This window comes from Platalea leucorodia (assembly GCF_965183815.1).
Source record: "Platalea leucorodia genome assembly, chromosome: 3".
Taxonomy (NCBI): domain Eukaryota; kingdom Metazoa; phylum Chordata; class Aves; order Pelecaniformes; family Threskiornithidae; genus Platalea; species Platalea leucorodia.
Window position 1 is genome coordinate 7,952,224 of NC_138825.1, and position 12,834 is coordinate 7,965,057.

The 12,834-nt window shown below is 40.5% G+C and overlaps 1 protein-coding gene across 1 annotated transcript in view; it reads left to right on the forward strand.

Moving 5' to 3' along the window:
- The window catches only part of MACROD2 (mono-ADP ribosylhydrolase 2), an 890,030-nt gene that overhangs the window by 184,318 nt on the left and 692,878 nt on the right, over positions 1–12,834 (forward strand). The window contains exon 4 of the mRNA XM_082306167.1: positions 7,653–7,682. Coding sequence (XP_082162293.1) covers positions 7,653–7,682 — 30 coding nt within the window. The remainder of the gene's footprint in view (positions 1–7,652; positions 7,683–12,834) is intronic.

The following is a 12,834-nucleotide window of genomic DNA, read 5'->3' on the forward strand; positions in this document are numbered from 1 at the left end:
ATTGGAGTCCTCAGGCTACTGTAAAATTTAGGCTCCTTTTGAAGTTGGAGCCTAATCTTCAGTCCATATGGAAGTTTATACAGCAGCGTTTAGGAAGTACTCTAGGCCAAACGCTTTCTCTCATGTGTTTTTCTCAGTATGTGTTAGACAACTTCAGTTTCTGTTAATTTTCTCTCGCTCTGCACTAAAGCAATTAGCGTATTTCACTGTAAGGTAAAAACCTGTCAGTTTGCTCCTTCTACTTTGAAGGTGTGCCTCCGATGTACTCTAAATTTTAACTGCCAGGCTGATGGCTGGCAGTGCTTATTTCTGTACTGTTTTCACAGTACGCTGCTGCTGCTGACTGCTGCCTTGCCTGAGTTCAGGGCCTCCATTGCTTTTGTGGTGTGCTTTTTTGGTTGGTGGATTTTATTTTTTTTTTTTACTCTTGGTATCAGATTTCAGAGATGATTTGCATATGGCTGATTAAGCTTAATGGGTGTAATATATAACTTTTAAAAATAGCTTTCTTGCGTAAATGCAGATTATATATTGAGTTGGTAATGTATTAGAAGAAAAATAACTGAAAAGTTATGACAGTTATTGTTTCCTTATTGAATTCAGAATGTTGTGAAGGCAATTTCCTTGACAGGATCAACTCCAGAGCACTTACTACTATGCTGTTTTTTTTTTCCCTTAATCTACCTATGAAATACCCTTTACAAGCTTGAAATTGGAGATAATGACTACTTTATTTGCAAAGATGGCAAAACTTAGTTTTAACAATTTGTTCTCTGTACAGAACTTGTGAGGGGGGAACAGAATAGCACAGGTTGTATGACTGGAGTAAACCACAAAGCCATTTTATTGGGTCCAAATACAAAACCTGTGCTTTTAATTGCACAAAGCCTCCCGTTAGATTTTATTTATCTTTAAAGCAGGACAAATTTGTAGTGTACACTTTCAGTATCTGGGAAAAAAGTAAGGCATGGAAAATTCGGTCTCTTTGTCTCCCATTTTGCTAACACAGATGATGGAAACTTCATAAGCTGAATCGTTCGGACTCATTAGGTCATGCTTCTGGACATCTTGGAGTTAGTACTTTTAGTTAGTACGTTTTACTAACAATAAAATAAGGCGAGGTAAACCTTCACTTCTATTTATAGAGGTTTCTAATGGGCAGAAGAGGAGGAGATTTCTTTATACATGGAAGCCTCAAGTCCTGGGGTGTGTATTCAGAATACGATCTGCTCTTGATCAGCCATTAAAAACAAGCAAAAAACCTTTTTGGGCTAAACTCAGAAGAGCGTTAGGAGCCTTCAGAAGCAGAGCGGGTCGGGGCCAAGTCTTTGGCCGACACAGGGATTGCTCCATGGAGCTGTGGTGTGAGGGCTGGGGCGCGCAGAGCAGCCAGCCCTCCACGGGGACTGGCCCGCCGTGCACAGGCGTCTCTACAAAGCTCCAGCTTGTGCGTGAGCCGAAGTGTTCAATCCCAGTTCTGCTAACGGGTGTTAGTCCAGAGGGGCGAAAGCCTTTTCCAGGTGTAGAGGGAAGCAACTTGTTTGTAGAAATCTCCTGCACCGTAGAAAACAGTTGAGTAAGTTGCTGCTACCCATATTATGGAGCTCTTTCTGGTGCACGGTTGCATGCAGGTTATCGTCACACCTTCCATATTGAGTAAATATCTGAAGGCTCTATTTGCGGAAAGCATATAGGTGTCTGAAGACGTTAATAGTGGTACTTACTGATGTGCCTAAACGTTTTAAGTTGATCTTATTTTGTAGGCTGGGTGGTTTTCTAATTTCCAGTAGTCTCTGCTTTGCATCATTAGGCACTTACATAACTTTGCGAATCTGGCCCAGTCTGTTATTATAATGTTATTTTACCTCTCCTGATTATGTGGCTTTGTGTGCAAGAAAGTATTTTGAGTAAAGTTAATTATAGTGGTGACTATACTGTAGCATATTGTATATGGCTGTATTTTTATTATTTACTATATATACTTCAAAATTACTTCATGATCTTTAAGCCTCAAGCTTTTTACTTTAAGGCACCAAAACACATCTCGTGTTAAAAATGGTTGACTGTATCAAGGTGCAGTTGTTAGCTCACTCTTCTTCTCTCTGCTTTCTTGAGAAAAGATCAAACAAAATGCAGTGACAGGTAAGGATGTCTCACAAACCATGTAGCAGAAATGCAGCTTCCTGTTCCATAAATTACTGGTACTCTGCTCACCAGCTTCCTGTTATGATGTTTTATTGATGAATAAAAATGGTGTCTGAGGCAATAGAATGTCTTGCATCTTACAACACTGCCAGTTATAAAGATGTCTTCTTGAATAAATTTCACAATTAGAAAGTATTGACAAAAATATTTAATCTTTTTTACATCAAAATAAGCTCAAACATCTGCTGCCAAAGTCAGACAGTATCAAGTAATCTTTTAAAAGTGTTTTTTTATTATACTGACAGATGCATGGCTGCATGACATAGATGTCAATTTAAGTTACTAGTGCCATTAATACTTGACAAAGACATGCTCCCAGAAGAATTTACGTTTTTAAAATGTTGTCAGATGAGTATACGCCAACAAAAAGTAACCAGAGTTATTCGGCTATGTTGTTAACAAAGCTAAAAGCATGTTATCTCCAGAGACATCACAAAAATTGGTATTCGCATCGTTTCTGTTTTCTAAATTCCACAGAACTGACAGCAGAAAAAACAATTCCTTGTCTGCAAATCTCTGTTTAAACAACCCATATATACATCCTTTTTCACTTTTTATACCTTTTGGCTTACAGCACAGAAGGATTTTTAGTTTCATTTGAGGTGAACTTCTTCAGCATTCATTGCTTTCCACAAAATCTCAAATAATCCTACCTCTTGGCAAGAGCGCTGTGGTAAGGAGAACATTGAGGAAAACGTTAAGACTTGTGCCAGAGTTTCTAGTCTGCTTATTCAGTCAAAAAAGTGTTGGAAAGCTATATGACTTAACTCATTAAGAAGACTGAGGTTTAAAACATTCATGTCCAGTTCTTATTTGTCAAATATGCTGGTATATTCATTATTTAAATTTGTACATTTTAGTAATCTGAGATTTCATTGTGGGTATTCCGTAATGAGAAACTAAGCTTACTTCAAATTCTTTCCTCCCAGGTCTTTCATTTTTCTTTTCTTTTCCTTTTTTCCTCTCTCCCCACAGAAGTGTTTTGAAAGGAATTTTATTTCTTAGAGCAAGAGTGGAGTTTTCTGGGTAGGCCAGATCAGCGTTCATGGAGTTTGTTTAGTAGCGCTGTCCTGGTGCTGCTCTTCTATGTTGAAAGGCGTAAAAGCCTAGTCTGTTGAGGTGCTGAATCGCTTGAAATAATGAATTTCTGGTTGAATCTGGGGTCATAAACATCTCATTAAGGGCTGAATCGTTATACTCAGTGATTAGAGACTGTTTTTTCTTTTAAGTGGATTTTTTTTTTAGAGTGGATTTTTTCTCAGAGATGAGCCTGAACTTGGTAGAAACACTTTTTACTGCTAATGCTTCTAATGTACCTAATAAAAAGAAATCTAGAACTAAAGGGCTGAAAGCCATATTGCTACTTCTGGATGTATTTCTGTTTGCTGTTCTGAGGCAGACTGTGAAGGTGAGATCTGTCTCTCAAAATGCAGAGTTCAAGACTCCTTTTAAAGTAGTGGCGATGTGCAGCATCTCCTGTGCTGTGATTTTTCTCACCCTGAAGCCGCTATTTAAAGTACACCACAGGAACTGGTCCCTAGATATGCCCGGGAGGGGGGGTATTATTATTTTTTATTGAAGCCTGTGTTACTGGTGCAGGCAAAAATATTTAAAAGTAGATGAGCTCTCACCTCTGCTGCCGCTTGTGGGCCATCGCTAAGTAAGATGTTTTGGATGGGGCTTTACAATGTGTGTTATATTTCAGCCTGACAAGGAAGTACGTAGTCTGCTGGCTGCCTAACCACTCTGTGTCATTACTCCTCTTAGTATAAATGAGTACATATTAAAATAGTATTTCAAGGTTTGTATCATGACTGGATTTTCAGAATTAATGCCCAGGAATCTGTTGTAGACCGTAGTTTGTAAGGAGGCAATTTTAGGAAGGTTGGGCAGGTCAACTTGAAAGGGTAGCGTGGGGAATGAAATGAGGTGGAAGAAGTCTTTACCTCACATTTCTCTGGAGCCCCTCTTATGTTTGTTTGTTTTCTTTTACCGTTCTTTGTCTTGGTAACTTGGTAGCAATTCAGTCTTCCTCTTTCCTCCACCCCAACTCTCCTCTGACTTGAGAATCTTGTTCAGCTCTGGAATAGCAAAATAAGGACAAGAGGTTAGTCAAGATGGCTTTACTAGTTGTCTACAAATGCTGAACTGTGTGCTACCTAAGCCTGGGCGGGGGACTTGTACGTGCACGCGGTGCAGTGGTGCAACCTGCGGAGCAATTGGGACTACATCACTTTTGGAGGATGAAAGCTCCCAGGGTCCCACCGCTGGTTGCTCATGCCTACCCAAGGCTGAAGCTCTGCAGCAGGAGCCCCTTTCAAAGTGTTTTGCAAGACTTGATCATTTGGGAGCACTGACGGACGAAATGCAGCTGTAGGTTAGCACTGGGGGACTGAGAAGAGAGGCAATACTTGCTCCAACATAATATGATGTGATTACAGCCATGGGGCTGTGCTGACCTCCTCTCTGAATCCAGGCGAAAATCCTCAGCTCTGGCTGGGGGAAAGTGCTCTTTAGGTGGTGACAAGTTACTTGTTTAGTGGTAAGGCTTTCCTAAAAATGGAAAGAGAGATGTATTTTATCACACTTTTTGGGTACAAGCCAAAAAAATCTGAAAATAAAAGTTCTTGCTTTTTGAGTGACACATTATCTTTCTGGAAAGGATGCTGTAAATATAATTCTGTCATGTTCTTTTCTGGCATCATAGGAAAATGGTTTGATTTTCCTCCTAATAGTCAAGCATAATGCTTAAAAAAAAAAGTGCCTATGAATTATTACTGCAATTTCAATGGCTGTAATAGATGCATTGCAGCCAAAAATCTGTTTGAACTGTTTTTGCTGTTTCTATGGAGAAGTGTGTGATGCTGAGTTATACTATATGTTATTAACAAATTTTAGAAAGTATTGGAAAGATGAACATTGTCAGGAAAAGTTAATGAGAGAAACATAATTCTCTGAGAAGCCAGTGAATGAGAGTTTGCAAAGAGGATGTTGGCTGTGTATCAGAAGAAACTTTTTTAGCAGTGGAAACTTTTTGGTTGCAGTGAGGTATAGCAGGTCTTAGCTGTGTCTCTTAAGTCTCTCAAAAGTAATAACTGAAATCCTAGAATTTGACTCATTCAAGAGCTAGAATGGTAATTGCAGGTGCATTCTACAGTGCCAAAAAGAACAATCTTGAATAGCAGACTTATGGCAGTAGATGACAGATTGTTACTTTTATTTTCTTCTGGTACGGGGTATGCTGAATTTTTTGTCTCAGATACTTGTTTTAACGCAGGGAAGGTGATGTTACCTGTTACAGGAGTCCTTTGGAAGCTGCTATAGAAATCCGTGGGGCCGTCTTTAATTTATGTCTGTCTTTAATAGTGAATTTCAGTGAGGGCAAGAGCAGGTAAATATAGAAAGATTGAAGTTCAGTGGAACTCTTTGCAATATGTCTGCACACATTTATTATTGCTATCATTATATCTTTTTCAAAGGCAATTTATATATGTTCCCTGCTAGCACTTTATGAAGGATAGCCAAGAGTCTGAAGCGGTCTTGTTATGCGATGTAAAAGCAAATTAACTGTGACAGTGATGTCCTAGCAACACAGTTGATTCATGGGATATAGATGCATGAAAGTTAAGGATCTTGAGCTAATATAACAGTATGTGACAGCCAAAAGGGAGGATTTGCACTGTCGTCTCCAAACTCTGTTGCCCCATCTTCTCTTTCCTAGCCACACTGTTCTGCCACTTGTGTATCTCTCCACGAGGCAGTTCACCTCAGTGACATGTCAGAAATCTGAATGAAAAGGAATAGTGGATGGTTTTCAGCTGGTTTGCGGAGTTGCATCTGCAGGAAGAATCCAGGCAGCAAAAAGGAAGTCAGGCACTTCTTTGGAAATGGCTACAAATGGCTTTGTTTTAGAAACAAAGATTATTTGCCCCAGTTTTCTCCATCTAATCTTCCAGAGTATTAGAACCAGACTCGGATCAGAAAGATGCATGAGAACGTCCCTCTAGGTCTTGGTCTCAACAATTAACTCACTCAGTCAGTGTAGTCCTAGGATGGATAACTGTCCCTGTAGTTTGCAGTTTATTTTGATTTGATTTTGTCAGCTAAGCTGGATATAAAGCTGCATATTTATTTCTTTAAAGAGCATTGCGTTTTGAATAATATAAAGCTACTTCTTGAGTCACTGTAAGATAATAGTATTAATGGTATATGTTGCTTTATAAATTGGAGATCTTGGGTATGCTGCTTTGATGGAAAATTTAGATTTTCAATGAAGACAGTTTCACTGCAGTGTCAGGGAAAGCTGGCTGCAAATGGTTGAGCTGAAAGTGGATGTTAAGTCAAAGAAGTTTGTAGAGTATCTGAAAAAAGAAATGAGGAAGACCAAGATAACTGTCGATTTTTTGTGAGTCTCAAGAAAATGATGGAAAAAAACAACAGCAGTGCGTTTGCTGTTTACATTCTTCTATGGAAGAAGGAGAGGGAAATCATAGAAACAATAACGTATAACAGTAGAAAGTTTGGATACTGGAAAATACCTGATTTATTCTGTGTATCTTGCCATCTCCCCTTGTCCTGGAGCAGGAAATGGTTTGATGTCTTGCTTCTCCTTTACTCATCAGCAAGCAATAAGAAATAGCTGCGTCCATCCCTTATACTCTTGCTTTTGTACTGTGTTTTATCTGTGTTACGATAGGACAGGGATTTGCTTCCCACACATCTAAAGGGTGAATACTTTACTCAAGGCAGGTTTAGAAGCCTAGGCTTTCCCTCTGGTTTTGCCTAGGCAGTGAAAGGAAGATATTTGGCACGGCTCCAGTTGTGCCAGCTTAATTTGAAGGACCATCTTGTATCACCATGCTCTGAAAATTGCTTTCCATAAGTGATTTATCCATTTCTGGCATGGGTAGCTTGATGGTTACAATACAGAGGCAATTAAGCATACTGAGTGAAATCCCAACTTAATTGCATACAATGGTGAAACACCCTTTCATATCAGTGGGGCCAAGGTTTCTCATCATCATCCTCAAAGTTCCCATGTCATAGAAAACAAGGAGAGCTAATCAAAAGTTGCATCAAAGTCTATTTAAGTTTCTTTAAAATGAAAGACTTTTACTTCATTTGGTAATCAAAAAGGAATGTGGTAGAATTATAAATTAAAGATTGTAATTTCATAAGCTACTCAACACATTAAGCTTTAATAGTTGTATTACTGTTTTATTTATTAGCTTACACGTTCAAAGATATTGCGAAATAGTGCAAAGGTAAAGATTGCGATTACAATTTACATAAATGATTGTTTTTGCAGTAAATGTTTTTGGGTAAGTGGCGAGTAGCTGTTACTGAAAGTTATTGAAACGATGGAAAATCTCGTGAAACATCTGTTTTGGTTCCATCTATATTTAGGAAGCTCAATGCTAATGATTTTCCTTCTGTTCTTCTTGCAGCTAATTCCAGCCTTCTTGGAGGTGGAGGAGGTGAGTCTTTTCTTAATGCTGTATTTATTCTTAAATAAATGTGAAATATATGCTGAGCAAATGTAGTGTTTAGTTGGTTATAAAACAATATATGATAAGTTCAAAAGGTAGGAAAGTGAAATTATTAAATGGGAAAACTCACCAAAGTCAATAATGTTTCATATCATCAAGAGTCAGGGTGTGTGACTGCTGCCGAATCTGGTTTCCCCGCTGGATTGGACTAGGGCTGGACCTGTATATGGGACTAACCAAGATATAAAGAAACTGAACTGCCTTATGTTTTATTGTGTTTAAGTATTTAGGATTTTTATTTAATTTACTTCAAGGGAACCTTGAATGCGTGTTAAATAAATAGTTTTTTAAAAAAAGTTAAATCATTAAAACATGGTAAAAACTCCTGTTAGTAAATTAATGAGGTTTTATCTTTGCACTTTTTTTTAAAAACTTGGTTGCTTACCCCATTCTGCTTGCCAGAATACTTGAGTAGATGTCAGTACAAATCTTTGGTGCATGTAAGAGATGCCACCAATATGTATATTAGTAAAAGAGAGAGGCACAAGTGCACATAGTGGGTATTGTTTCCAAATGTATGGGTGCTGTAGATCGATGCTATTTTGCTTTTTGTAATACTGTTGTACCATGGCTGTAAGTCCTTACGCGAGTGTTAACGATTCAGGGAAAAAACCTCACAAAGAGCTTGATCTCAGTTTTCTGTGACTTCCCCTGCCTCCCAGAGGGAAGTAAAAGAGCTCAGTTCTGGAAATTTCACAGTGCAGGAGCTGTACAGGCAGGGACTAATCTTCCTTGCTGGCTGGAGTTAAAAGGACTTGATGATCAGAGCTTACATATGCAAGGGTAAAGGAAAGGGCTCTGTAAAAAGGCAGAAGATCGCTGTTGCTTGTGAAGCTTGAGGATAAGTCGTCAAAGCTTTTGTTTTAACAGCCTTAACTGAACTGGCCTCCTTTATTTGTGGACCATGAAAAGGTGCTTGACAATGCACCCGAGTGTCTAAATAAAACAGTTCATGTTTCTCAGCTGTGTATGTGGACATTAAAGTACAGGGAAGCCTTACCTGGTAATCCTGTTGGATTAATCTGTTCCTTTTGATTCGAGTTAGTTGTTTGCAGTATACCAAATTTTTCTTTGTTTAAAAGATAATCCTTTAAAAGGTAATCCTTCGCTAGCCGTTCATGTTCCTGCGGAGCCATCCATGTACCCCCTCTTCAGTGCTTGCTCCAAGCTGGTAACGTCAAAAAAAAAAAAATATAAATCAATGCAAATGTTCAAATTCCAATCAGGTTCCCAGAGCACTGCTGCTGCTGAAAGGATTTGGCTATTGACTTTCGGTGGTATTTATTCAGCTGGACTGTACTTCAAAAGTTGATGTCCGTTCAGTGTGGCACTAGATAACGTGGCTCTCCCTTCATGACAGGCTGGATGAGCCCACGCTGTGAGTCAAGTCAGGATTTTTCCTGTATTTTATGTGTTAAAAGTGGGGGAGTTTCAAGTTAATTTATTGTCAATTAAAAACACCTCCCACCCCCCCACTCCCCGCCGCCACCCTGCCACCCCCTGGTCTCCCGCCCCCTCAGGGCAGGCTGAGGTGATGGCTGCACACGAGGCTGGGTCAGTGTGCTGCTGCACCTTCTCCTCCACGTCTCCCCTCTCTCCTCCTGCCCTGGCATCATTTTGGGCTTTTACCACCATTTCTTAAATAAGTTTCCTCAGCGGTCTCAGGAAGCTCCTGCGGCAGGTTGAGTTTTGGCGCATGGTGGGTCCCTTGGGGAACCGGCTGCAACCGGTTGTGGGCGGCACAGGGCGGCCCCGACGCCCTCCCACAGAGGAGGTGTCCCTGCAGCCCCCCGTGGCCAACACCCCACAAAACACAATCCCAGATCCTTTAATCTCCGGTGGAAGAATAACAACATACCCCCTTGCTTGCAATGCAGGTAAAGTACCAAATTTGACTATTTTATGGCTTAGAGTTTGACTGCTGATGGTTGAGGGGCTGCATTTGTGCTCTGGAGGTGCCGTGAGCTGCTCTTGGGTAGGGTGGCTGACACGTCCTCAGAGTGCGCTCACTTAGGTTTTCCAAGTCTTTTGAGGAAAAATCCTGAGAATTTTGCTCCCAAAGTACTCCCAAGTTCGGGCAGCCGCCACGGGATGTCTGTGGCTCCCTCCTTGGGTGCATGCATTGGCTGTGCCCTTTGGGAGAAAGGAAGGGTGCCCGGGGTCTGCAGGCTGGAGCTTGCTCAGGGGGGCACAAGATGGAGGCACCCCTGGCTGGCCCACCTGCCTGCCGCAGGCAGATGAAGCCCGGCGCCCCTGCCTCTTGGAAGAACGACTTGTTACTGGTAACGTGCATTTCTCTGTAGAAGGGATCATTTTGTTTCCAGTTGAATGGGTTTGGATTTTAAATTCTGGATATATTTTTTCTTTTTTCCAGACGAAAGGGACAGCAGCACTCCACGTGAAATATTGCTAGTGAATTATTAAAACTTTATTATATACGTAAACACCAAAGACTTCTTTTGATTGCAGATGCTGAATATTTATGATAACGCATAATACCAGTGTAGTTTCTCCAATAATAGGATTCAGATCTCTTCAGTAACGCTTGTTAATTTAATCTCTCTGTCACTGCTGGGGGTATGAATACGTATCTTAGTTTTACAGAAAATGAAAACCAGAAATTTCTGCTTGTCCAAGCTTGTGCAACAGGTTTTGTGATTTTTGAGCTGCTTTTGAGCTGTTTTGTGTTTGAAATCTTTCCAGAATTGAACACAAAATTGTTGGAAAAGGTTATTTGAACACCCTGATCTAACGTTTGCAAATGACTCAATGCGTACGTTAAAACCATCTTCTGGAGGAGAACTTGAGGAACCCAATGGGCAATGTTGTCGGCAAACATAGCACGCTTGCTTGTAAGTTCAGGTGCTGGTGGTTTTGGGTGGCTGCGTCATCCCTGCGTCACCTCAGAGCCACATCAGGGCATCCGTGTACTTTGATTTCCCAGAACCAGAGTAATGATTTGTTCTTCCATTCTCCATTTGAATGCTGTCTATTCATTTTCATGACCGTTTGGAATGAAGAGATAAAAGCACAAAAGATACCAGAAACAATTTTTCACAGAACTGTTTAATCATAAAATCGAGAAACCCACAGCAGAGTCTTAGAAGAATCTTTAGTTAAATATAGATGTCGAAGGTTTCTTTCTGCTTTTCAAATAACTCTGAATTTTCCAGGATTTCATTATGAGTTTAGTGAGTGAGCCTTTTTTCTTTTTCATTCTTTACTGTTTTTAATAATTGATTTTTAATTAAGAGGCGTATTTCACTTTCAGGTCTAGATTTATCACGCATTCAGCATCTCACTGCTCCTGTTAACTTGCACAGAGCATTATGACTTATTTGTGCATCATGTATTATTTGTCCCATTATGTTCAACGGTGCAAAGGTGAAAATTATTAAGAAAATTACCTGCATTTGGAGGGAGTGAGGAAAAAGCATTTGATATTTTGAAAAAAAATGACCCCTTTTAAAAATGTATCATGAAGTTTTGGCTGTTGAGAAATCGAAATGCCCTGTTTTGCATGGCGATTTTTTTCTTTACATTCTTTTACAGCTGTGTCAAGGAATGAAAGTATGTGATTTCATGCACTTTGTTAAAGCAAAGTGAGCAAGAGCTGACATTTCTCCTCCCCCTCACGGTGTTGGGTAGTCTGTGGGGTTTTGGGGGTTTTGTGCCCCACTGTCCTCACCTTGTTTTCAGTTATTTTCCTTGGGGTTCATTTTTCCTTTACTTCGTTTGCTGACTGTAATCAAGTTCTTGTTGCATGCTGATTTCTGGATTGGTTTGCTTTCTTTGACCTTAAGTTGAGGGTATATTTAAAACAGCAAACTAGGGATTTTTTTTTTTTCCCTCATAAGATTTTGCTGCCTCTGCTAGAGTTGGGGAAGAAGACATCATTGTTTAGTGTGCCCTGTTATGAACATAATTTTTGTCAGCTCTGTACTTGAAAATGGTAATTTTGTCTTTAAAAACTCTGAGAGGAGACAGGTTATATTCGCAGTCTTTTGGAAGCATTGTTTGGACCCAGCTTAAGTTGGTTGCCCCAAAAGATCTGTCTGCTGTTCTGTTTCTTTCCGTCTCTCTGTCTCTCTCTGGTTTTTGGCCAGTGTAACTATGTCTTTTCTAGGGCTTTTGCTGGCATGGAAAAAATTAATTCCTATATAGCCATAAGTACGTTAGCATATCTTAAATGTATACCAGACCTACCTCTCCAGTCTGCCAAGATATGGTTTGTAGGCATGTTGTTTCGAGCAACTGTTATGGCATGGGGAACTTGTATTGTGTTCATGATCACAGGAGGGAACGGGGTTTCTCTGCACAGTATTGGGTAGACTCCATTTTGAAAGTGGAATTTGCTTGCCTTCTTTGTCGCCTTTACCTCTGTGTTAGACTATAATAGCGGCAAAAAAAGTGTTTTCTCCTGCTAGAAAGAAATTACCACAGACCGACTCTTCTCCTGGAGAACGGGTTTATCGGGAGGGAAATGAGCTATTCAATGGCTGGAGTCTTTTGCTGAGCGTGAGCACAAAATCTCATGACGGAGGAGACGGACTTTGTGCGAGGGTCAGTATGCCACTTCAAAATACGAGCAGCCACGCTCGCCTACATGCAAACATCTAGTGCCACATCAGCCCAGTGGGCTCTCCGAGATACAGGCGTGGATCTGGCAGATAGGGCACAGGGCTGGGTGGCATCTGCACCTTTCCAGAATGACAGCGGAGGGGCAGATATGTCACTTTGTCTGGGGCAGCTGAGATACCGCTAGGTACCAGTGTTTGAGCATCTGGGTTGTACCACGTGGTTCCAAATTGATGGAGGAGGTGTTTGTCTTCAAACATGGGTATAGCAGGTATGTAGCAAAACCATCATGGCTGCTGCTAATGCTATAGAAATAGAGGATAACTGCAGGTAGGGTGCTGCTACAAAGCCACTGGTGTTTGCCAGCCACCCTGTCTATTTGACAATTAATTGCAGATTAGTGGGTTCAGAAAGCCAGTGATTATCCAGTCAGTAGTGGCAGGAAGGAACAGCTGACATAAGTATCTTTTCTTAACATCCCTCCCCTTGGCCAGGGATGAAG